This window comes from Perca flavescens, chromosome 19 (assembly GCF_004354835.1).
Source record: "Perca flavescens isolate YP-PL-M2 chromosome 19, PFLA_1.0, whole genome shotgun sequence".
Lineage (NCBI taxonomy): Eukaryota > Metazoa > Chordata > Actinopteri > Perciformes > Percidae > Perca > Perca flavescens.
Window position 1 is genome coordinate 4,507,462 of NC_041349.1, and position 26,130 is coordinate 4,533,591.

General features: G+C 39.7%; 3 protein-coding genes across 4 annotated transcripts in view; 1 reads left to right on the forward strand and 2 right to left on the reverse strand.

Moving 5' to 3' along the window:
* The window catches only part of LOC114546120 (low affinity immunoglobulin gamma Fc region receptor II-like), a 1,096,214-nt gene that overhangs the window by 735,310 nt on the left and 334,774 nt on the right, over positions 1–26,130 (reverse strand). The gene's annotated exons all lie outside the window — the stretch shown is intronic.
* LOC114574096 (uncharacterized) lies at positions 3,318–11,450 on the reverse strand. 2 transcript variants are annotated; one of them, XM_028606415.1, is made up of 3 exons: positions 11,287–11,450; positions 4,071–4,430; positions 3,318–3,943 (listed from the first exon to the last, which is right to left on the reverse strand). In XM_028606415.1, the coding sequence occupies exons 1-3, from the start codon at positions 11,333–11,335 to the stop codon at positions 3,612–3,614; spliced, it is 741 nt and encodes a 246-aa protein (XP_028462216.1). In that variant the 5' UTR covers positions 11,336–11,450; the 3' UTR covers positions 3,318–3,611. The 2 variants fall into 2 exon arrangements, with proteins under 2 accessions (XP_028462216.1, XP_028462215.1); XM_028606414.1 differs by lacking the exon at positions 11,287–11,450 and adding an exon at positions 9,253–9,423.
* Positions 18,158–23,718, forward strand: LOC114574089 (low affinity immunoglobulin gamma Fc region receptor II-like). The gene is made up of 6 exons (XM_028606403.1): positions 18,158–18,415; positions 18,495–18,737; positions 19,960–20,124; positions 20,309–20,398; positions 22,836–22,922; positions 23,507–23,718. Exons 1-6 carry the CDS (start codon positions 18,184–18,186, stop codon positions 23,554–23,556), a joined length of 867 nt encoding a protein of 288 aa, XP_028462204.1. The 5' UTR covers positions 18,158–18,183; the 3' UTR covers positions 23,557–23,718.

Below are 26,130 nucleotides of genomic sequence, written 5' to 3' on the forward strand. Positions count from 1 at the left end.
GCCTAAAGCAACACTAAACTAGGAACATCATGTTTCTTTCTTAAAGCAATAAATGATCAATGACTGTTATGTTTCAGCCCGGTCTCATTTCGTGTGGCGATTACGAATTTTAAAGCAGTGTATTTCAATGGGAAGCATATTTTGTGATCACAGAACGATTACTGTAGCGAGTAGTATTGATAAGGCGAAAGTCCACGCAGGGAGGCTGGTCAAAAAACACAGGACTTTCACCCTGGAGACCGGGGATCTGGTCCCGCGTGTTGCAGTTCCTTTCCTCGTTATTCTCTTCCTAACCACAACCGTCCCTCTGTTGTCGGCGTTTCATTTCCCCGTTGCTTTGTGCCTCTGCGCCCGGGCATTGCGTCCCGCGAGTGGCGGTCCGTCCTGTTTTTGTGGCCGGCAGGTCAGAAAATCGTGACCTGTACACGTTTAAAATCGTGACCTGTACACAAATTAATAAATCGAAATAACGTGACTATTTCACAACCTGGCGTGAGACCGGGTTGCATGTTTGTATCTCACATCTGAGATAAACTTTGCCTCAGCATTTGGAATTCCAATGACTGAGTCCTGTTATCATGTTCCAGGAAGAGGACCTACAGTGTTTATCAGTGAAGGAGGAGGAGATTATCATGCTGCTGCTGCTGCTCAGAGACAGGTCTGGTTTGAATGTTGCCTAAGGTTAGAGTAAAGAGTCAAATGGTGTCCTATCCCAAAACACATTGGTCAGGTTTTTATCATGAAGGATTTGATTGGACGTTGGCAGTTTTTTGTATAAGTCTTATCTCTGTGTGCAGCAGAGCAGCTCAGCTGATGAGTTCAGACAGATATCAACTTTAAAAATAAAACCCAAGAGGACTAGTTCTCTCTAGAGTCTAAAGCTCCACACACTCTGGGTCTTCCCTCAGCTTTCCTTAGTGAGGGCCTGCTGCTGCAGCCTGATGACATATAAGAGAAATAAAGATCAGACTCAGGGACTGGGCTCACCGCCAGAGACTTCCTGGAACAGGACACTAAAATGTGAACAACATCACGTGTCTCTCTTATAGCGACAAGACTGTTGATGTTTGAATCTCCCGATCAGATCAGAGTTCAGGCTGAAGAAGTTTTGAAGAAACATTTTGAAATTCAAACTGTTTTAAGATGAGCAGTGTTAATCAGTGAGGGATGAGGGGGGTTATGGTGCAGCTGCTGCTCAGAGAGAGAGAGAGACAGTAAAGAGTAAAGAGTTCACCATGTGTATGAGGTTATGGTTGTACAAGCTGCTCAAGGCCAGACTGATATTTATGAGGTTAGTTCATGTTTGACTCACTTCACACTGAGTGAAACCTGGTTTATAATAAACTACCTTATTACTTACTGAGACAAAGAGACACTGTTTGTGACTTTTAGTTCCCCTAAACAAGCCACTACCTGTTTCAACCACTATTCTCAGCAGTTTTGCATCAAGAATTCATGACAGAAACTGAAAGATTTCTGCAAACCCCCCAAAAACCCAGACAGAGCTAAACTGTTACCAATTTAAGGAATTAAGGACTGTTATGTATATATGTTCTTTTCATGCCACTTTCTACTTCTACTCAGAGGGAAATACTCGGTACTTTTTACTTCATTACATGTATGACATTGTGAAGATGCACAATGGGCTCTGGGTTACTGTGAACTGAGAAGACATGCAGACGCCGTCACACCCCTGCCTGCCTAACACATTCTCACTCCTAACTCGTCAAATACTCTCCTCTTGGTCAGGACCCCTTGGCGTCTCTTTCTAACATGATATTATGGTGCAGCAAAGGAATCAGGCCCAGTTCCATACCGGGCAACAACCGAAAATATTTTGCTGCTGTGGCACTGACATTTCCCAATTCTGGACCAATAAAATTCAATGCATCCATCTACAGTATGTAGTCTAGATGTTGGATTACTGCAACACTTCCTCAGTGACTATCATTGTTTCCATGCAGCTGTTGTACGGTGACTCAGCCCCTTGTGGAATAAAAGACAATGCATGTTAACAGCTGCTGTGTTTGTGTTGATGGAGAACTGACCTCATGGATAATTGATCAGGACATGAATAATAAAGTATAGACATCCTTCTTGCTTGCTCATTGTCTCCATCCTCTTCTGGAAATTTATCAGTGGAACATTTTATGATGACTCTAATGTTGCTAGGAAAATACCACTCGGAATTTTAGTGTCATGGGAGCTCTCGTGTTGTATTGACCACAGACACAAAGGAGAGAATCATAGTCATAATATCTGCTTCTATAGATCATATTTAGTGTTGAGTTCAGTTAAACATCTGACAGAAACAGTCAGATATTTAACTGAAGTGTAGATGTAGATGTCTGCTGTGAAACTTCACCAGTTTGTTCAGACATACTGGATGATAAAGAGCTGCAGTTTCTCTCTACCTACATTAAAGAGGAACTGACACCACATACTGACTCAGACTGAGAGAGGGCGAGGACTGGAGGTGCAAATTTAAAATTTTTCAAAACACGTAATACACCCACTAAATACCGCCCATTGTGTTCTCAGACTACTGGGGCAGGCCCAGACAGGAAATGTGGCGCCATACAGATACATCTCATCTGTCAGCTGTTGGAGTCAGTTCAAAAAAGGTTGAACATCCTGTTTTATGAATCTAATCTAATCTAATTTAATTCTCTTTTGTTTGAGAAGCAGGATGTTGTTTAAAAGTCAACAAAACATTAAATAAAGGTGGGGGCAAAGCATCACCAGATTGTTTAGTTGGGAGAGCTGAGCAACCTTTAAGCAATGTTTCATGTTTCTTATGGTCAACATGCATGGTCGCCGTTAAACGTCTATAACGTGTATAATGTTTATACTGATTGGGGTCATAGGTAGAGCAGTCTGTGTCTTTACAAAATCTTGCGGACTCTCTGTGCAGTCGCCCAGGCTGCAGTTGGGATTTATCACCGTCCGCATCTCTCTGACCGTGCTGACTACAAGAAGGATGAAACAAGTTAGAGTGTGTTTGTGAAATCCTGGAGACATGTTGGACAAAGGTGTCTTCTGCTGAGACCAGAGACCCTCCATCAGATTCAGATCTTAGTCTCTCAGGATCACATCCTCCCCACAATCTCTGCTCCTCCTCTACACATTTAAAATATTAATATAACACACACACACACACACACACACACACACACACACACACACACACACACACACACACACACACACACACACACAATATGAGGTTGGATATTTTAAACTGCTTTATCTGTGTTCAAAGTAAGAAAAGTGCACAAAAATGAATATATCAAAGTAAAACAACTTGAGGATCCAAATGTAGAAAAAAAATATTTATTGGATAAAGATACAAGAGTAAACAGTTTAAAGCGCAAGCATTTAAATTTCACTCCATGTAAAATAGTAATTAAAGGTTGAAGCAAGTTAATGGAGCAAAGCTTTTTATGTGTACTGCGTCTGAGTTCATATTGTCTGAACATCTCTGTATTGGCTCCTTAATTCAAACCTTACTGATGAAAAACATCATCATATCTTTAGTTATCAATTAAGTAGCTCATTTTGTTTTTCTCTGAAGCAACTTTTCCTTGTGTAAGATTTCTAGTTCTTGAAAGCTAAAAGTTAATTTGCAGCGAATCACTCTTAGTTTCCCCCTTGTCTGCGACCAATCTGTCATGGGAAACCCTAGAGCTCCAGACAATACAGTTCTCAGACTCGGGGACACAAGCCCCTCCACCACGACAAGGTGGTGATTCATGGAGGGGATCAGCATCATCAGCAGGCGGTCCTGGTCTCATGTCTTTATGTCTTTTATACATCAGGACACAAACCACTGCAACAACTACAAGAAGCAGTCCAACTGGAACACCTGCTGCCAGTCCATGGTATCGGCCTCCAGGAGAGGAGTTTCCATCCTCAGGGACATCAATCATTGCGCTCTTCTGACCTGAAGATAATAAAACATATGAGTCAGTAAATGTGAGGATAGTGGAGCAGCTTTCATCCTCTCTGATGTTAGAAACTGCAGCTACAACCTGATACTCAGAAACACTCACTGAGAGAGACTCACTCACCTGCTGGCTCTCGAACCTGCAGACGGATGATTCTGATTGGCTCAGAGTCTATGATGGCTCTCTTTCTATGTCTTGAACCATCTGGTTTAACTCGACACTCGTATGTTCCGTTATCGATGCTGCTCACATTCTTCAGAGTTAAAGACACGTCTCCGTCCTTCAGATCTCTGTCCACCAGGTCCACCCTTTCCTTAAAGGATGGATTCTGGTAGGTTGATTTCAAGTGTCCGTCAATGTTTAAGAGGACGATATCTGGATCCAGGTCAGGTCTGCTCCACTCTACAGCACTGATGGAGGAATCATCAGCCTGACATGGTAGAATGACATCATCTCCAGGATCCACTGGTACCTCAATCAGGTCTGAAAAACAATAATAAACTACTTTTAATAATAATAAGTCATGGTGTTCCAACAGTTGTCTCCAGGTGTGTCCCTGCAGAAGGTCTCTGTAGAGTCTCACCTGATGGAGACCTTCACTGATCTGTCACAACTGCAGAGATATCACAGGACTTTATTACCACAAGGTCAACTAACCCTAACCCTCTTCATCCACAAAGAAACAAAGCGCTCCTCCAAAGCTGTTGTTGAGACACATGAAGATGATCAACTTCTAATCAATAGTTCAGGTCTTATCATCTCCTTAGATTAGAACAGCTGATCTGATCTCTTCCTCAGTCAGAGTCTCTAAAACAGAAAAACAGACTCCAGGTGTCCTGATGTAGGAAATGTGTTCCTGCTCTCATAGATATAAAACTGTATGTATTCAAAAAATGTTGTACTTAAGTATTGCAAGTAGTTTATTTTAAAATGTACTACTCAAATACTGAAAGTAAAAGTACTGTGTTATTTAGTTATTAAAGAAAGCAGTCCAAAGTTTGAATATCATATTGTTTATATTATGTAATATTAAATGTTTAGCCACGGCTGTAGCCAAAGGAATGAACAAATATTAAATATATTATATAAAAAATAACAAATATTAACAAATACTGAAATAAAATGTACTAATGTCACACTGTGCAAGTCAAATGAACATCCTCTCCAGCACCGTAATGTTTAAAGCCCCAAAACACGTATCACACACTAGCTAGTAACATGTGTGATGTAGCTACAGGAAAGTTAGCAAGCTAGCAACATCCAGATAAACTAGCAGCTTCACATCACAGGGTCAAACAGTTAACATTCAGGAGTCACGGCAGACTGAGACCACGTCCACACGTACCAAAACAATCTTTTTTTTACCCGTCTTCCCTGGATTCATTTCAAGAATAGTTGCGTCCAAACAAATCCATTTGTAAATGACTCAATACGCTACTTCATATGCCAGGCCTATAGGCGGCGCTGTTTCTGATACAGAAATTCACCAAAAAACGGAGAAGAACGACCATTGTCAGTTCCACTTCCCATCATAACATGGCTAGCTAGACTAACGTTCTCTTAATACATCCGCGGACTATAATAACTTTCACCACTGCTCATTTTATAAATGCCGCCGCAAGAAAACCTGACTTTGTTTTCATTGTATAATGTGCTGTTGGATTGCTTTTTATTTTGAAATTTTGTCTGCCATCGGACATGATTGCAGCGTGCTAGCTAACATCGGCAGTCAAACAAACATCAGTGATCCATGAATGATGTCTTTTTGATTATCTACGGTTTTCTGGCGGTAGCCTTTCTACAATAAACCGTGGTAAAAGTTACTATAATCCGTACAAGGAGTTGATAAGCAGACAGATTAGCTAGCTAGTTGATAAGTTGTCTACTTCCACTTTATAAACAACTTAAGCAGCTAACGTTAGCTACATCGGTGCTGTAGCAGTCAGCTACTTTAGCGATGTTTAACATTAGCTACATAATGTTAGCAATATATCTTGTGTATCTTGTGTATTTAGATGAAGTGAGCTGGTTTGATCATCAATTTGGACGTATTCCTATTCCTATGATGGAGCACATAAAAAAAATCTATCAGAGTAAAAGTATTAAACTCATCGAAAATATGTACTCAAGTAAAAGTGGAAGTAGGAGAAAAATATAATACTCCAGTAGAGTACAGATACAGCTTTTAAGTACTTAAGTACAGTAGTGAAGTAGTTCTACTTCGTTACTATACAGCTCTGTTTAAATCCACCAATCACAATGCAGCACGTCACAGGCAAGTCGTTTTAATATGTAATAGCTAAACTGGATATTTATTGCAAATATCCGTATTTCAATTCTTCTTAATCAAAAAGAACATATCATTATTCTTCTTAGGACAAATGCTTTGCCATTCATGTGTATTGGGCTTTTCATTTCAAATATCCAAAATAAAAATCAGATAACCACAAATGATTTGTTATGTAGTCCACACCCTCCTGCTCTTTCCCTCCTTCTGTATCTCTTGGTCTCTCCCCTTCTTCATACAACAAGCATTTTTCAAAACTATGCAGTTTGTCAAACATAAATTACCCTTTGGTAATGTGAAAAAGGTGTGTGAAAACATGGAGGCCACAATAACAAAAGATTTTCTGCTGTTTTCTTATACGAGCATCCAAACAGCACATCGCCAGATGTTTGTTTTAGAGCCCTGCACAGGCCAAAAAGTCCAGCCCTAACCCGGCCCTGGCCCGTGGTGTTCAAGCACTACCCGACCCCAGCCCGACAACGCCCGAACCTGGCCCGACCCTAGACCAACATCAATCACTTTAAGGTCTCTCTGACGCGTGTGCTCTCTGATGCGCTCTCTCTCTCTCTCTCTCTCTGTCGCGCGCTGTCTCTGCTCCACACGCAAACACACACACGTCACACCTTCTCCATAAACAACATGAAATCAAGGAGAGGGCCAACTTTTCCTGCTACAGATTCCCCGGCGTGGTCAGAAAACACAGGGGAGACACTTTGTTTCTGTCACTATGACTCTAGAGTCGCTACTCGCTCCGATCGCCGGCACTCTCTCACTTCTCCCTCTACGGCCAGGGACACATCAGGCTGATTATCGGCCGTGGGACAGTCTGGCGAGGTAAGTGACTCAAATCTGTTCAGTGTGTCCCGTCTGCGTTCATTTTGGCCGACCTGACATGTTTGGTCGACGGCAGGGAAGTCGGGACTCACCCGGAAATGACGAGCGCATTTAGGTGACTAGAGTCTCTCAAAATCTGATGAAAATCTTCTAAACTGACCTTTGTTGATCTGAAAAGACAGATTCAGCGACTGCACGGCCTATTTCTCGCTTAAAATGTTCTCAGAAACACGTTTCAGTGAACTATTTTAGTACAATATGAGATCTGAGTTTCCGGAGAAAACAAACCCATGTGACGCGTTCGTCCAATCAGCTGCCGGTTTTCATTTCTTGGGCAACATTACAGATTAGCGCCGCCTGCTGTTATGGAGACGTATTACGTCTCGTCTCCTCTCGTCTTTTTGGTCGGTTCTGTGGCAGTTTTTTGGACCTCGGGGACGCGACTGATCATATCAACGGGGTTTTCTGTCAACGGTCGGCCGTCGGCTATATGTGTCTTCACTCTACCACACACTCCCAACACACACACACACGCGTCTCGACGCACACACCAGCGCACAAGTATAAACATCAGGCCACTACGGCGAGAGCTCTGCGTGGAGCCTCCGCACAACTGTAAAACAGCCTTAACATGGGCACAATGAAGAGAGAAGCTAAAATAAGCCCGTGTCCGACCCGAGCCCGAATGGGCTTGCAGGGCTCTAGTTTGTTTGCGTTATCTGCAGGACAACCAATGGGAAAAGACACGGATAATGTGTTGTTTTTTTATACATAGGCCTATTTATGAATAATTTGAAACATATTATGTCTGTGTATGTTTATTGGCAGAGGCATTTGTCAACAATAAACAGTTTATTGTCAATAAAATATGTTCAGTGAACCAAAGTCACCTCCATCAAACGTCAGTTGTCAACAACGCGTCACTAACTGAAAAACTCGGTTAGCAAAATTCAGCCCGAGTTTCCCACCTCTGATTCCCACAGGAAGTTACGTGAATGGTGACGTTTTCACTCGGAAAAACGTTTTTCCGATGTCCATGAACGCCACTTATCAGCCAATCAAAAGAAAGGAAAGGGGCTACACAATAGCCAATCAGAAAGTAGCACTAATGTATCTGGGTAAGATTTAACGCAACAACCAATGAAAAAAAAGCATAGAGACCAGAGACCCAAACGGGGCTCTGAGTCTGTCAGAGGGCCTGAGATCTACCGTATCAGCAGAGCAATCACGTAATGCACAGCAGACTATGGTGCAGGATTATTTTCTGAAATATAGTGACTATTATACCTTTATTTTTCTCAAAGTATCACGACTCCTCCAAAACTCAGAGAGCACAGATATATTTTGAATGTGCACAAAGTTTTGAGCAGAAATCTTGCTCAAACTTAACAATATTACAGTCCAGGGGTTTATTAATAAATTAAAATGAATTAATGTATTATTGATGTGAATAATTGCCATATGCACATTTAAGGAGGTTACTTCCTCAACAAAAGATGCAAAAGAGGAGGGAGGACTAAGCTACATGTGTGCTGAATCAGATATAATTAGAAAAGCTGATCTACAGGAGAATAAATAGATAGCTAGATAGAAAGCAATACAGAATGCCTGAGAGCCTTATTGTAATATATTCCATTATGTTTTATATTTGAATTGTAATCTATGTTTCTCTTTACATAAAAATATTTCCAGTATAAATTGATTCAGAAAAAGGTAAAAATAGGTGCATACAAATTCACTAGAATGCAGGAAATGAAGTGGTCAATGCTCAAAAGTTTCTTCTGTAAGTCTAAGCAATTATTAATAACAAAAACACTAATAATAAGAAACACCCCCATTTCCACGATCTGTACAACCCACCTCCCCTTTTTAACCCCAAGAATGTCACTCTTGTCTGTCTTCAAAACTTGAGAGTCCTGACACTTATTTATTGCAAAACCAATACTGTATAATGCAGTAAAATATGTTACATAGTATTTATACATAAAATTCCACTTAATTAGTCACACTTTCATAAATCCAGTCTCATTATCAAAAGAAACTGAAATGTATTATATATAAATCCATCAATGTATCTGTTTTAAACACATTTACATTTTCTCCTAACAAGAGGACATACTTCTGTAAGACAGGTCAGAAATAAAGTCTACATGAATCTTTTCACAATAAAAGTCTGATATTTACCAGAAGCTGCTCCAGACAGAAGGATCAACAGGAGTATTAATGGAGCCATGAGAGCTGAACGAATGTAACCGGTCATATTTCTCTCCTTCCCTGTTCTCTCCCTCTCTTGATCCGTTTCTACACCACGCTGGACTGTAAACTTTGCTCTGTGAACTGGTGTACGTGTGAGTGGCTGGAACTGTACAGCACTGCGCTATATATATACTGTACTATACCCAGACCATGTGGCCCTCTGCTGGACTCTGAGTGTTCCTGCTAACTGTTCACCTCCAGGCTCTTTCAACCAGCTGTCTACACTGAGCATGTGCAGCTGACAGATAAACAACAATAAAACATACATATCTACAGTATATAAACATACACATTTTACTGCTACATTTAACACTTTACACATAGACCTGTCCTCTAATAACTGAACATAAAACAAACACACTCAAACTCAACAATAACACTGCTGATGAGAACATGGAAACTCAACAACATGACACACAGTGTAGCACTTATTAGCTCAAAAATAACTTTAAACATCTTACTGATCCCACTTCTCTACAAGTCCATCAGGAGCACTGCTGTGCTACATAATCACTTTCTGTGCAGTCTTTCATTCTCAGTCACAACTTGACTGGATGTGTGTCCTGCTGTAGAATGCTGGAGACAGAGAGAGAGAGATACACTATTAGAAACTTATTTGTGCTCCTCCGATCGATTAACAGCACCCTCTGTTACTTGTTGAAAGGTTCCTATATATACCCTGGTGAAAAAGCATTCTATTAAAAATATACTTTAATAAAGTGTACTAAGTATATTTTCAAAATGTTGTACTATTTTCGTCAAATCCAAGTATAGTTAAGTGTATTCAATTATGTATTAACTTCAACTTAACATCTATTTGACTACACTTCAAGTGTAAATAGTATACTAAAATGGAACAACTTTTTTTAAACTTCAAGTGCACTAAAATACACTAATGAAAATGAATATTCATGAGCAATTAAGCACACTTACAGTACAACTGCATTGTATTGCCATTCTTATTGAAATACACTTAAAAAGGCATTGCAGCGCAACTTATAGTTGTGTTTAAGTATATTTTATGCATACTGCTATCATACTTATAATTACTTTAAACTGTCAATTTATTATGCCTCTGTGATATTTCAAGTGATCTACAAATGTACTTTGTAACTATATTTAGTGCTTTTAAAGTGTCCCACTATGACAATAATAATGTGTTTGAAGTGAAGCTCAACTACAACCTAAACATCATAAACACGTACTTTCAGTGCAATGTTATTATAGTGTAAGGTAGAAACAAATTGTTTGAAGTATATTTCATCTGTACTTTTATCCCCATTTTGTTATACTTAAGCATGAATGTTGCTATTACACTACAAGTGTATTATATTACAATTCAGTTCAAGTGCATTACATCAACAGATTATAAATTGCATTTCAGAATAGGATCTTTATTATTGACACAAAAGTAAAACACAAAAGCAGATATTGGCAAAAGCAGGAGCCGTGAACAGTTAAGGCAGCGTCAAGAGAAAAAAAAAAAAAAAAAAAGAATATGAGCGATACAAATTCACTAGAATGCAGGAAATGAAGTGGTCAACGCTCAAAAGTTTCTTCTGTAAGTCTGAGCAATTATTAATAACAAAAACACGAATAATAAGAAACACCCCCATTTCCACGATCTGTACAACCCACCTCCCCTTTTTAACCCCAAGAATGTCACTCTTGTCTGTCTTCAAAACTTGAGAGTCCTGACACTTATTTATCGCAAAACCAATACTGTATAATGCAGTAAAATATGTTACATAGTATTTATACATAAAATTCCACTTAATTAGTCACACTTTCATAAATCCAGTCTCATTATCAAAAGAAACTGAAATGTATTATATATAAATCCATCAATGTATCTGTTTTAAACACATTTACATTTTCTCCTAACAAGAGGACATACTTCTGTAAGACAGGTCAGAAATAAAGTCTACATGAATCTTTTCACAATAAAAGTCTGATATTTACCAGAAGCTGCTGCAGTCAGATAGATCAACAGGAGCATTAATGGAGCCATGAGCGAGTGTAACCTGTCATATTTCTGTCCTTCCCTGTTCTCTCCCTCTCTTGATCTGTTTCTACACAACGATGCACTGTAAACTTTGCTCTGTGAACTTGTGCACGTGTGAGTGGCTGGAACTGTACAGCACTGCGCTATATATATACTGTACTATACCCAGACCATGTGGCCCTCTGCTGGACTCTGAGTGTTCCTGCTAACTGTTCACCTCCAGGCTCTTTCAACAAGCCGTCTACACTGAGCATGTGCAGCTGACAGATAAACAACAATAAAACATACATATCTACAGTATATAAACATACACATTTTACTGCTACATTTAACACTTTACACATAGACCTGTCCTCTAATAACTGAACATAAAACAAACACACTCAAACTCAACAATAACACTGCTGATGAGAACATGGAAACTCAACAACATGACACACAGTGTAGCACTTATTAGCTCAAAAATAACTTTAAACATCTTACTGATCCCACTTCTCTACAAGTCCATCAGGAGCACTGCTGTGCTACATAATCACTTTCTGTGCAGTCTTTCATTCTCAGTCACAACTTGACTGGATGTGTGTCCTGCTGTAGAATGCTGGAGACAGAGAGAGAGAGATACACTATTAGAAACTTATTTGTGCTCCTCCGATCGATTAACAGCACCCTCTGTTACTTGTTGAAAGGTTCCTATCAGAAGCACACTAGTGACACCAGTGGACAATGTGTGTCCTGCACCCAAAACAAATGAAAATGGCTCTTATACAGTGTGTAAATATTTCAGGATTACACCTGTCGCCACCAAATGGAAATGTTTTTATTAGTGTTTTTCATTTATTTATTTCTGTATTTATTTAAACATTTATTTTTTTAGACTTAAGTCATGTTCCATCCTCCGTACACAACTGGATTCTTTAATTTGAAAGACATTATTAATGACTAAACTGAGTTAAGGAGTATGAATAATTTTTAATTATAGGTCATAATCAGAATCTAAATATGTATTCCTTTTCAAAAAAAATTCAAAAGAGACTAACCTAAACTATGTTTTGCAGCGAAGGTTGGTAGAAGCGTTTGCCATCTCGGGGCGCAGCGTTTGTTACACTTTTAAGAATGAGGTGACGCTCACTCTTGGAATAACATTTATTTCCTGTAGGAAATCTGAAAACACCATTCAGTTCAGATCAGGAGCTGTAGGATGTACACATAAACTCGCTCATCACGTACCGACTTCTACTTCTGCAATACTGGTTCATACCATATACTTTCATAACTCTTACACAATTACTATTAATGACAATATACTATAAATCCACATAACTCATACACCAAACAAACATGCTACTCTTGGTACCATACTCACTATTGCTTCTACTGTTACTTTGTGTCAATACCCATTTTAAGTACCCAAATACATGTTTACTTACTCTTACAGGGACTACAGGTAAGTATTTAGCAAGTGACCGTAGCTACAACAATACTTTCTCTTTTTAGTGTCAAATTACTCTTTTCAACACCACGTTTGTGGTATATCTGTTTGGTCTTTTTCAGTTTGAAGGCATGGGATGAGGCATGAATCACAATACATTGTGCAATAGTAGTCAGAGCATTGTTTTGCAGCTTTTGGCATGTTTGTATGTTACAAAAATAAAATAAAATGTGACAGTGCAAAGTGCTGGAATAAATATTGAGTGCTGAGACTGATATGAGAGAATAAACAGTCAAGCTGATGTGTGCATTTGATTGCTTGGTAAAGGGGTGGCAGTAGCTCAGTCCGTAGGGACTTGGGTTGGGAACCGGAGCATCAAGTCAAGTCCCAGTACAGACCAAAGTACAGAGTGTGGGTTGGTAGCTGGAGAGATGTCAGTTCACCTCCTGGGCACTGCCAGGTGCTCTTAAGCAGGGCACCATGCTCCCCCTTCTCTATACTACACATCAACACTGATAATTACCAAGCAATCAAATGCATACATCAGCTTGACTGTTAATTCTCTCATATTAGTCTTTTTCAGCATTCAATATTTTTTCCAGCGCTTTGCACTTTCACATAATATTTCATTTTTGTTACATACAAACATGCCAAAAAATGCAAATAACAGCTTATGGGCTGTAGGCAATTAAGGTCAAAGTTAAAAGAAAATTAGGAAAGTAAAGAGATCTTTCTATTGACTCGGAAAAATACCAAAAGAAAGTCGCCCAGGGTCCCTGCTAATCTGCGTAGGCATGGTGCAAGGAGGCATGAGGACAGCAGATGTGACCAGATGTCCCTACTGTGAGACCCCTAAGACAGCACTACAGGTAGACAGGAAGCACAGCTGATCGTCCTCGCAGTGGCAGACCACGTGTAACAACACCTGCATAAGATCGCTACATCCGAATATCACACCTGAGGGACAGGTACAGGATGGAAACAACAAATATCAAGAACTGGCCAGTCTGGTGCAGTACATGAGGAGGAGATGTACTGCAGTACTTAGTGCAGCTGGTGGCCACACCGGATACTGAGGGCTACTTTTGATTTTGACCCTCCCCCTTTGTTCAGGGACACATTATTCCATTTCTGTTAGTCACATGTCTGTGAAAATTGTTGAGTTTATGTCTTAGTTGTTAAATCTTTTAATGTTCATGCACATATTTGCATATATTAAGTTTGCTTAAAATATAAAAGCAGTTGACAGGGAAACGTTTCTTTTTTTGCTGAGTGTATGTCATATACACTGTAAAGACACACTTCTTTTCCTTCACATAAACACTCATTACACTAGCAGTTTGACCTTAGAAACCTAAGTGATCATCTTTTTCCAGACCTGTAAACTTTAATCTGTTAGAGTGTTTTCCAGTTATTGAATCCATGTTTACTTCATCCATAGCACTGTAAAATCTCAGAATCAAATCAGTGTAATTAGATCAGTTGATATGGTTTAATTATAACGTACAGAACTTCTAATCCATTGATGGATCAAATGAAATTATTTGGAAACATTGCTAGCTTTATTAGACTTCATTGACTTTAAAACTGTCCAGAAATGTATGATACAATATGTCTTACACTTGGAGCAAAACAATACAAACAATATAAACTGTAATAGAGATTTCAGAAAACAGTGAGGTGTAAAGAGCTCTGAGACTTGACACAGAGGCACTGATCGTCTCCCGATTCATCAGCAGCAGGCGGTCAACGTAACCACGGGGGAAGTTTCCATCCACACGGGCATCGTTCATTGTGTTTTCATCCATGGGATGTCCTGAAGATAAAAAAAAAAAAAAAAAAAAAAAAACATGAGTCAGTAAATGTGTGATAGTGGAGCAGTCTTCATCCTCTCTGATGTTAGAAACTGCAGCTACAACCTGATACTCAGAAAAACTCACTGAGAGAGACTCACTCACCTGCTGGCTCTGGAACCTGCAGACGGATGGTTGTGATTGGCTCAGAGTCGATGAAGGTGCTCTTTTTACATCTTAAAGGAACACGCCGACTTATTGGGACTTTAGCTTATTCACCGTAACCCCCAGAGTAAGACTAGTCCATACATACCCTTCTCATCTCCATGTGTGCTGTAACGCTGTCTGACGGTTCCAGCATTAGCTTAGCCTAGCACAGATCCTGTAGGTAACTGGTTCCAACTAGCCTACTGCTCCGAATTGTGACAAAAGTGACAAAATAACACCAACATGTTCCTATTTACATGTTGTGATTTGTATAGTTACAGCGTGTACAAAAAACAACGTAACATGAGACACAGCCACCTTCTAACAGTAAACAAACCGGGAACTATATTCTCAGACAGGCTTGCTGCGAGCATATCACTCCGCCCAAGTACTATATTCTTCCGCCTGAGAATATAGTTCCCGGTTTGTTTACAGTTAGAAGATGGCTGTGTCTCATGTATGGCCTTGTCTTACTCTGGGGGTTACGGTGAATAAGCTAAATTCCCAATAAGTCGGCGTGTTCCTTTAAACCAAGTGATGCAGCTTGACACTCGTATGTTCCACTGTCGTAGCTGTTTGTAATGTTTATGATTTATAACACGGTTATGATGTTATAGTATTCCCACACGTGATGTGTCTCAAGTTGTAAGCAGACATTTGTTTATTGAGTCCACAAGGGGGCGCTTTAGTTTCATTGTTGTGTTGAGACTGCAGAAGCGAGGAAGTAGTCAGAAAAACAAAACAACAAGATGGCAGAACAGAAAATGTAAAGGATTGTAACGGAGATTTATAAGTTCACTAAAGAGTCTAAAAGCTACTTTGCTGTGTCGGAGTTTCATTCCAGAACATTACACTGTTCACATTCTTGAGAGTTAAAGACACGTCTCCGTCCTTCAGCTCTCTGTCCATCAGGTCCACTCTACCTTTAAAGGATGGGTTCTGTTGCTTTTTTTGCAGGTGTCCATCGATGTTTAAGGCACCAGGTCAGGTCTGCTCCACTCTACAACGCTGATAGGGACATCTGCCGCCTCACATTTCAGAGTGACATCATCTCCAGGGTGCATTGTAGCACATGTGGGTCTGAAAAACAATTATAATCAAGAATTAACAATTAAAAAGATTCAATTTGTCATGACCCATGAAATTAACTGTGGCATTTTTTTTTATCAAAGTAAAACTTGACATCATGGCATCTTTCTATAACACTGGTCAGAAACATTTCACGTCTACATGAATCTTTTCATAATAAAAGCTGATATTTACCAGAAGTTGCTTCAGACAGAAGGAACAACAGGAGCAGAAATGTCGCCATGAGAGCTTTAAGAATGTCATTCTGCAGTTGTCTTTCCCTCTGTCACTGTTTTCTGCCACACTTGATCTGTTTTTACACAACGCTGAACTATATTTAGTGCAGAAACACATTTGTTTACATCACGGCAGTAGCAGTCTGTTTAAAGAAATGGTTACAAAGTACCATGTATCATATTTAATATCAATGTTTCACTTTTATGACCAATAAAGAAAGAGCAGCATGTTGATTGTATTTTCTGGACAATGACAGTTAAGTTTAGGCACCAAAACGACTAGTTAAGTTTAGGAAAAAGATGGTGGTTTGGATTAAAACACTCCTGAGGAACGAACGAGCGTTTCCTGGGTGAAAGTATTTAGTTTTCTCCATGAAGCGAACTCCGCTCTCTGGCTTGAACGTGCCGTGTTTTATGTTGACACCACGTTGTGCCATTTCAGTTGAGATTATTTTCCGTTGGATATTGAAGTGCATAAATAAGCCTTTTGGCACGGCTGGCCGAGTGGCACTATATCTACGGTGGTATTGGAAGGGGGGATTTAATTTTTGATTAAGTTTTGATTATGCACAACAAAATAAAACCTTTATTTTGTTGTGCATAACCCCCTCTGCTTTTTTTTACAAATTGCACCCTGCATATCAGCATGTTTAACAATGGCTGCATAAAGATGTAAGAAAAAAGGAAAATAAAATACCAAATAGCCATTAAAATCCCTAGGTCTAGCAAAAGACGTAAATTAAATATTAAAATACCATCAAGTACTATAGAATAATCAATCAAAGCTAGAGGTGCTTCCTATATATACACAGAAGTCTGTTAACTCTATGACTGACACACAGCATAACGGGACGGCTGTGTGGGTTTCCTCTCACAGTTCAAACACATGCATGTGTCCAGCTGTGCACGACCTTATTGTTAATTTTGATGGTTTAAAGGCCATTTTCTTAAACTTCATCATTTCTGACGTATGAAATACAAAGACACAAAACAAAAAAAAGCTATTTCCTGCATACTGCTTGTCAGAAAACCTCAACAGTGACACATGATGAGGAAGGAGGTGGGCTTTACTGTTACTGTGTGTCTGGTTAGACACCTATAGTGCTGATCTCAGATGACCAACATTTCAAATGGAGGAACCATCTCTACAGCTGCTGCTGGGTGAGTTCAACCTAATGTGTGAGTGTTTGTCTCAAAGGTCAGTTTTAAAACATGTCTGCTGTTTATAGAGCAGTGAGTTGAAGAGTGACTGATGAATGCAAAGACTGAATTCAACAGCATCAAGAGATCATATACAGCTAAGACAAGAGAGTATAAACTTCAATGATTGTTTTCCCCAAAATGATCTAATATCAATGTGTGAGTGTTAATTTGTCTCCAAAGAGTAGTTCTGAACATGTCTGTTGTGTTGAGAGCAACAGTTAAAAAGTGACTGATGTATGCAAAGACTGACTTCAACTACACATAAAGAGATCTTATACAGTTCAGACAAGAGAGTATGAACTTCACATTGACTGATGTTTTCTCACCTATAAACTATCTCATATCAATGCGTAGTGGTTTTTCGGTGCATTACAACCAGAGTTCTATTTTGATGTCTTGTTGCCTGTTTAACTAAGCTGAGGTTAATTTCTCTTCAGTTGTGATCTCACTGCTGAGCTGCACAACAAACCAAGGTCAGTAAACTTTGTCCATCAAAACTAAACATCTGTTGTGACGGCCGAAAAGTGATTCACTTCCTGATACAAAAGTGTGTGTTTCAGACAGTGTTTGAGGAGGAAGTGCAGTTCAGCAGTGAACAGTGAAAAGGTAGAATATGAGGAATGTGGACAAAATAATTGTTGTCAAAATACGACTCCCCCACTTGTACATTAACTTTATCTATATCTGTTGAATCAAGTTGTACATTTTATTTCCAAATTATTTAATGTATATTGTTTCCTATTATTTAATGTATACTCTGTATGTGTGCTGTGTGTCTGATATTTTTGCTGCTGCAACACCATTATTTCCCATTTCTTTGGGGATCAATAAAAAAATACTATCTATCTATCCATCTAACTGCATATTTCTGGCCTGCTACCTCCAGCCTCTCTGACTGTGAGTCCCAGCAGCTCTCAGATGTTTCAAGGACAATCTGTCTCTCTGAGCTGTGAGGAGGACGACAGCTCTGCTGGATGGACTCTGAGGAGGAACACATCCAGAAAAACCAGGACTCAGTGTGGAGATGGCTGGGGAAGATCTGCTGGTTCTTCTTGTAACATCAGCTTAATTATTCAAGAGGACAGTGGAGTTTACTGGTGTGAGTCCAGAGAGGGAGCAACCAGTAACAGCATCACCATCACTGTCACTGGTAAGATCAGACTGTGGAGTCAGTATTGATGAAGCTGTGTGTGAATGGATGACATGCTGTAGTTTGTCTCTGTGTTGAGGTGGACCAGTGATCCTGCAGAGTCCTGTCCTCCCTGTGATGGAGGGAGAAGACCTCACTCTGACCTGTAAAACAAAGATGTCCTCCAACCTCCCAGCTGGTTTCTATAAAGATGGCTCCTTCATCAGGACTGAGCCTGCAGGTCACATGACCATCCACCATGTTTCCAGGTCTGATGAAGGCCTCTACAAGTGCAACATCAGCAGTGTTGGAGAGTCTCCACCCAGCTGGGTCTCTGTCACAGGTGAGGAGGTTAAAGGTCATCATTCACTTTCCCACCTGTAGTATGGTGGACTTGGTGCAATTAGGGCAATTAGAGTGAAGTTGCAAAATTTTTCATTTGGTTCAGTCTGCGTTCAGACCTTATTTGTCAAGCAGCACCAAACATTTTGTTCGTGGTGAGAACGTGATCCGACCTGTAACAGAGCCAACCAGTCTCGGAGCTAAACAGCTCCTGTTGTCAGGTAGCTTTGCAGTGTGCGATGCGGCAGAGCAGCAAACTGTAGCAGTTTCCATGTTTCTCTCACAGAAATAGATTGCGTTCAAAGCCGGCATCACTCACATCTCCGTCAGCGCCGGCCCGAGCCTTTTGGGGGCCCTTAGCAGAATTCGATTTGGGGGCCACCTCCCACCACGCGGATTCACCTGTGCTTGACGATTATTGACACAAATGTCACACTATAATGTTACATTACAAATGAATACAATGAGGTTATGTATTAATACAGTGATGGAACTACTGTACCCCTGGGCACAGATGCATAAGGACCCTCCCCCCCTATTCTATTTGTGCAAAAGTGGGTTCAAACCGTGAGGGATTATGGCCCCCAAGGAGCCGATTAGTTTGCTTATGCCTCGGGCCGGCTTCGATCTCCGTGGTTGAAGCGGCTGCTGCTGCCAAGTCTCTGTCTCTCTCAGACGTAGAAACAATGTGTGAAGAATGATAGAAATGAAATGAGCTGGTTAGACACAGGAGCTTCTTCCTGTTTTTACTTTCTTGCTCCCACCCCTCAGACACATCTGACCAATAAGTAAAAGTTTTTCCGTGGTTTGTAATGACGCATTTTGGTATGGTTGGATTTTTTCTGTCTGAAACCAAACCAAACCAAGGTGGAAATGCTCCAAGTTAACAAACTCATCAACTGATTTGGACCGAAGCAAACCAACTTCAGGTGTGAAATTGCCCTGAGACCTCCATTTTCAAGCGGACCAGAGTTCCACACCAGTGTTCTGATGAGCTTTCACACCCCCACAAACCAACTGGACTATTTGGTTAAAACGGACCAAACTGCTCAGGGGTGAAAGCAAACACACTGTTTATTATATAGTCATATAGTCTAATAAACTGCCCCAAGCACATGACTTCAAATACTGCATAAAATAACAGCACAGTGAAGTGACTAATATTGTTATCTACTTATTATCATTTCTATGCTTTTAAATCATATTTCTTTTGTTCATTTTAGGGAAAATTACGACTGCAAGTCCTCCTACATCCCCCTCTAGTCCTGATTCCTCTCCTCGTCCCTCTGTGTTGCAATCTGCTGTTTCAGTCGGTGTCCTGATTGGGATTGTTCTACTGGTTGTGCTGGTTCTACTGGTGAGACGATGCATCCGTAGGCAAAGGAAAGGTTAGACAAGGGTGACAAAAAAAACAATATTGATATTTTAGAATTGGAGCAAAATGTGTCAAATAAAGAGTATATAGTATGTTCTGCAGCTTTGATGGGGTCACATAATTCTTCTTACATTTCCATCTTCAGGCATTTTTATTTCAAATTCATTGAAATTGATGTTAACTTTGGTTCATTACAGCTGCTGACGCTGGAGATGATGACAACACAGATGACATCACATACACTGATGTCCGAATAGCACATAACCTGCAAGTGCCAATTTACCAAGGTAAATATGTTTTGTTTGCTTTTCAAGGGGACTCTTGGGGACAGTGTGTGTGTATTCTCATTTTAATATCCTCGTGAGGACTGATTTGAGTTTTAGACCTTGAGGACATTCAGGAAAAATCTTTTTATAGAATGAGAATAAAGAAAATAAAGCAGTGTTATTAGTTCACAACTTTTACACAGTATGGTCTATTTTAGTGGATAAAAGCATGTGTTGTGTTTTGCATTTGAGTCTGGGAGTTTTGTACCCTGTGGTTAACAGCTCTAACAGCTCTACCAGCTCTAACAAATCTGTGGTCGTCCACTTTCCTGTTTCTCATAGCAACAGTTCAGCTGAGTGGGGGTGTACACACCCTACACTGCAGGACTGTCAATTAAACAAAGATGATATAAATTGTAAATGTGCAGAGTTACATATCTCTTCACGTTCTGATCATATAAAATATATCTAAAATGAGGGAACTGTTGTACGGTTTTACACAAATTGTTATTTATCAGTTTATTTAATATGAATAGTAAAATGGCTTCTTTATTTTCCATGTTGTAACCAACAAGTGGAGTTAAAGTTGTCAGCAACGGAGTCTAACAAATGTTTCCCCAGGGGACAATGAATTATAATTGAACATTTTACATCTACCTATAAATCAAGGACTCTGGGTGTGTCTCCTAGATGGGTCATTGATTACGGTTCACGGCTCTGCTACCAACGGAGAGCTCATGTGGGGCAGATTCAAAACAGACATAGCAACATACTAGCGACTCTCTGTAGAAGAGAGATGCCACTATTGTCCAGAGAAAGTGAGATCTTTGTCTCTTACGGCCGCCACAGTCACCTCTTTCTGTCCCATCAGGAGCAGTATAGTGACATAGGCGTAATTTATGGGGGGCATGGGGTTTCCAACCCCCCCAAATAGCTTAGATATATAGATATAAACTGTTATAAAATATGATAGGTGGTTGGCTATCTTGATTCAATGTAAATTAGCAAGCAAAGAAAAAACATTTTCTATGAATGTTAGAACTACATGTTACATGTTACATCTACATTTTGGCTCACAATTGTATTTCAAGTGTTAATAATTAGTTCAATTCAATTCAATTTTATTTATAGTATCAAATCATAACAAGAGTTATCTCGAGACACTTTACAGATAGAGTAGGTCTAGACCACACTCTATAATTTACAAAGCCCCAACAATTCTAATAATTCCCCCCAAGAGCAAGCAGTGTGACAGTGGCGAGGAAAAACTCCCTATTAGGAAGAAACCTGGGACAGACCCAGGCTCTTGGTTGCAGTTTTGATGTTTTTTTTTTTTTTTTTTTTGAACATTTATTAAAACAAGATCCTTGACAAGGCATCTCACACAACATGGTACAGAAACAGGTAGTATTGACATGCACTTAAATACCCAATAATCAACATTCTATTACGAACACACAGGATGTGAGAGGTTGCTTTCCTAATTGCAAGCCTCCGGTTCTAATTTAACACACTATTCTATTGCCGAATACTGAATGACAGGTGACCATCTCTCTAAATAAATAACCATTCTGAATTGTAGTTTTGCGGTTATACTTTCCATACAATTGACAGGTTTAACTCTTTGGGACAACTCTTCTAGGGTGGGTGGGTGGGGCTTAAGCCAGTTTCTCATAATCATTTTATGTGCTACTAACACCAGAGCTCTGAGCATATACAATTTGTTTTCTCCCAACCCTCTTAAATGCATGTTCCATAAAATGAATATATGTTCAACTAATATGTTCAACCCCAATATCTCTCCAATTACTCTCATTACCTCCTTCCAGTATATTTATATTTTTGGGCAGTCCCAGAAGATGTGTGAGAAATCCCCAACTACTCCACACCCTCTCCAGCACAGGGGGCTAGACCTCTTGTCAAAGGGTGTTAGTTTTGATGTTTTTGAGTTTAAATTTTAGGTTGGACATAAAAGAGGAGACACACTCAGCAGACCAAAGACACTTTATTTTCTGTGTTTCAAAATGACCTTAAATACAACTTATAATTGCATACAATATAGTTTTGTTTCCACTCTATGTGTGAAACCACAGCAGTAACTTCCTCCTGTTAATTCCAGTGAACTAAACTGACGAAGGTGAGATTTCTCACTACAGCCTCTGCTCTATCTAGTGACGTGTTTGTTGTGTACCTTGTGGTGAAAAGTACAGCCTTTGTGCAGCTCTGTGGTGGTCCAATATCCGGTGACAGAAAAATTCCCTCCAGTTATATTTGCTATCTTTGTTCAGAGCAGGTCTAAAAACCTGCAGACATGTCCATAACAACTCTAACTATAATTCTACGTGAACAATAATCCTACAGCAGTGGTATTGATATTCTTTATATTACACCTGTTAGCAGCAGTGGTATCAGTACCTGCAGTAATGTAATGTAATCTGTATTTTATTTGATTTTCCAGAGAGAGATCCAGCTGCAGTCTCCTCAGCAGTGAGAGGAACAGAAGACAGTTATGGACAATCAGTGATCAAATCAAACAGGACCAGAGGTACAGCTGCTCTTTATTTCTCAACTTCAAACTGAGCCAGTTTCCTGTCTTTATGCTAAGCTAAGCTAACATAACCGCTATCAGCTCTGTACTGAACACAGAAAATGAGACAGATATCAATTTTTAGAAAGAAAGAAAATTAGGATTTCCTAAAAAATTTGGTTATATAACAAACTATTCCTATGAAAAGATACATGTATACAAAAGGACAAAAAACTGACTACGTTTACATGCACAACATTTTTTTTGTCCTCATTCTGAAAAAACCTAAGCTGTTTAATGAAAATGGAAATTTGAACCACCGACCCTCTGTTTGGTGGACTATCGCTCAAGATGTTAAAACATATTTTATCAACTTCTTCATGGACTGGACCATGACCTTTAACATGTGATAGTCTGTGGGCTTATGGGAAATGTTGTTCATCAAATGCTGCTAAAAAATACAAATTCAAAAAAACTATATTTTAACATTTTATCATACGTATGAAGCGAGCCAAACAAAGAACTGTTGAGAAACTCTGTCTGTCTGCTGATGGAGTTTGTCTCCAACAGTTTCTCATATTGTTTGAACTGTTTGTGTTCAGAGTCCCCAGCAGAGCCAGAGGTCCTCTACTCCTCACTGAGGAAGACCTGAACACCATCACACCAGTCCAACCAGTGGAGTCCAGCCGGCCAATCAATGGTCCCCAGAGACCATCACACCTCACTACAATCATGTCTTTGATTTCATATCTGTATATGTTATAGCTAAATGAGATTAAAGGTGCCATGACATGGTGCTCTTTGGATGCTTTTATATAGACCTTAGTGGTCCCCTAATACTGTATCTGAAGTCTCTTTTATATAGACCTTAGTGGTCCCCTAATACTGTATCTGAAGTCTCTTTTATATAGACCTTAGTGGTTAATACTGTATCTGAAGTTGCTTTTATATAGACCTTAGTGGTCCCCTAATACTGTATCTGAAGTCTCTTTTATATAGACCTTAGTGGTCCTCTAATACTGTATCTGAAGTCTCTTTTATATAGACCTTAGTGGTCCCCTAATACTGTATCTGAAGTCTCTTTTATATAGACCTTAGTGGTCCTCTAATACTGTATCTGAAGTCTCTTTTATATAGACCTTAGTGGTCCCCTAATACTGTATCTGAAGTCTCTTTTATATAGACCTTAGTGGTCCCCTAATACTGTATCTGAGGTCTCTTTTATATAGACTTTAGTGGTCCCCTAATACTATATCTGAAGTCTCTTTTATATAGACCTTAGTGGTCCCCTAATACTGTATCTGAAGTCTCTTTTATATAGACCTTAGTGGGAAGTCTCTTTTATATAGACCTTAGTGGTCCCCTAATACTGTATCTGAAGTCTCTTTTATATTACTGTATCTGAAGTCTCTTTTATATAGACCTTAGTGGTCCCCTAATACTGTATCTGAAGTCTCTTTTATATAGACCTTAGTGGTCCCCTAATACTGTATCTGAAGTCTCTTTTATATAGACATTAGTGGTCCCCTAATACTGTATCTGAAGTCTCTTTTATATAGACCTTAGTGGTCCCCTAATACTGTATCTGAAGTCTCTTTCCAGAAATTCAGCCTTGGTACAGAATTACAGCCACTAGAGCCAGTCCCACAATGAGCTTTCCTTAGGAGATAAGGGGGGGGTCAAGGTGGAAGGTGGGGGTGTTGCCTTGACCAACTGCCACTTTGCTTGTTTGAAAGCCATGATGTCTCTCTCTTTCTCATGGGTGGGCCAAATTCTCTGGGCGGGCAAAGCAGAGAAAGGGGAGGTAACCTTGCTCCTTATGACCTCATAAGGAGAAGATTCCTGATTGGTCCATCTGGGCTTTCATTTTCTCAAAGGCAGAGCAGGATACCCAGGGCTTGGTTTACACCTATCACCATTTCTAGCCACTGGGGGACCATAGGCAGGCTGGGGGAACTCACATTAATGTTAAAATAACCTCATAAAGTGAAATTTTCATGCCATGGGACCTTTAATGCAGCTACAAAGAGACAAACGACTCACATTAAGAACATTTTTGCATTCTTTAAAAAACTTTTATTTTTGTCATAGATTTGTTCTTCTATAACTGTTTCATAATGGTGCACAACACAGACAAAAATCTACTGAACAGAGTTTAATAATAATAATAACTATTTACTGATATTTATATATTGTATTTATGAGCTTGTTTCTGTGCAGGATCAATAAACTTTGGTGTCAATGGTTGTTTACCTCGTCTGGTTCTGTGGGTTTCACATCTCTGACAGACGGAAAATTTGTTCTGGTTGTGGCTAACCGATCAACATTTCTCTTCAGCAGATAACAGAGGACAAACACACCGCAGACTATGAACAGCTGCGGTTGGAAACTTTACACAAATCAAAAACAAAGAGCTTCATCACAGTGCTCAACTCTAAAGTTAAAGCTCAACTTGAATTGAAAGCCAACAAATGGTGGTGGGTCTGAAACAAGGACTTGAATGTTTCAGCGGTTCGAGATGTTCTTATATGAATAGGTAAACTATTCCAGAGGTTCGGAGGAGCCACTGAAAAAGGCTCGGTCACCTTTATTTTTTAACCTGGATCTGGGCACATCGAGGAGCACCTGATTGGAAGACCTCAGTGCTTTGACAGGTGTGTGGACAAGTAAAAGCTTTGAGTCGGGATAAAAGGATCGAGTGGTTGACCATGTCAAAGGCAGCAGTCAAATCTAAAAGCACTAAAACAGCGTCAACCGCTAAGAGAAGGTTGTTAAAAACTCTAAGAAGGGCAGTTTCAGTACTGTGGTGGGGCTTAAAGCTAGACTAGACTTTTTTTTCATTACTTCTAAAATCATCTAAAAATGATTTAAGTTAAATTAAAAACAACCCTCTCCAAGACTTTGGAAGTTGAGAAATAGGTCTACAATTTGAGAAAACTTAAAGATCCAGATTCTTCTTTTTTAAAACTAGTTGCACACCAGCATGTTTAAAAGCAGCTGGAGCACACCCTGAGCTGAGAGATGCGTTAACCAATGCTAAAATGCTCGACCCAACAGTCTGGCTCAAACTGCTGGAAGCTGGGCATAAAGGAGGAACAAATGGATCACTGTTAAAAACAGTGTGTGGAAAAACTCACAATTAAGTGTTTCAGGAAGTTTTCACACAGCATTTTGGGTGGCACAGCACATCGAGTTTCACAAGGGTTGATAATAGAATTAAACACTT

Coding starts and splice junctions, on each gene's coding strand:
- LOC114574089 (XM_028606403.1), top strand. CDS start 18,184: ATGTTTCAAGGACAATCTGTCTCTCTGAGCTGTGAGGAGGACGACAGC. Junction 20,125..20,308: donor CATCCGTAGGCAAAGGAAAG/GTTAGACAAGGG, acceptor GGTTCATTACAG/CTGCTGACGCTGGAGATGAT. Junction 20,399..22,835: donor GCAAGTGCCAATTTACCAAG/GTAAATATGTTT, acceptor TTGATTTTCCAG/AGAGAGATCCAGCTGCAGTC.
- LOC114574096 (XM_028606414.1), bottom strand. CDS start 9,328: ATGACCGGTTACATTCGTTCAGCTCTCATGGCTCCATTAATACTCCTG. Junction 4,431..9,252: donor TCTGTCTGGAGCAGCTTCTG/GTAAATATCAGA, acceptor ATTGTTTTTCAG/ACCTGATTGAGGTACCAGTG. Junction 3,944..4,070: donor GCAGGTTCGAGAGCCAGCAG/GTGAGTGAGTCT, acceptor TATTATCTTCAG/GTCAGAAGAGCGCAATGATT.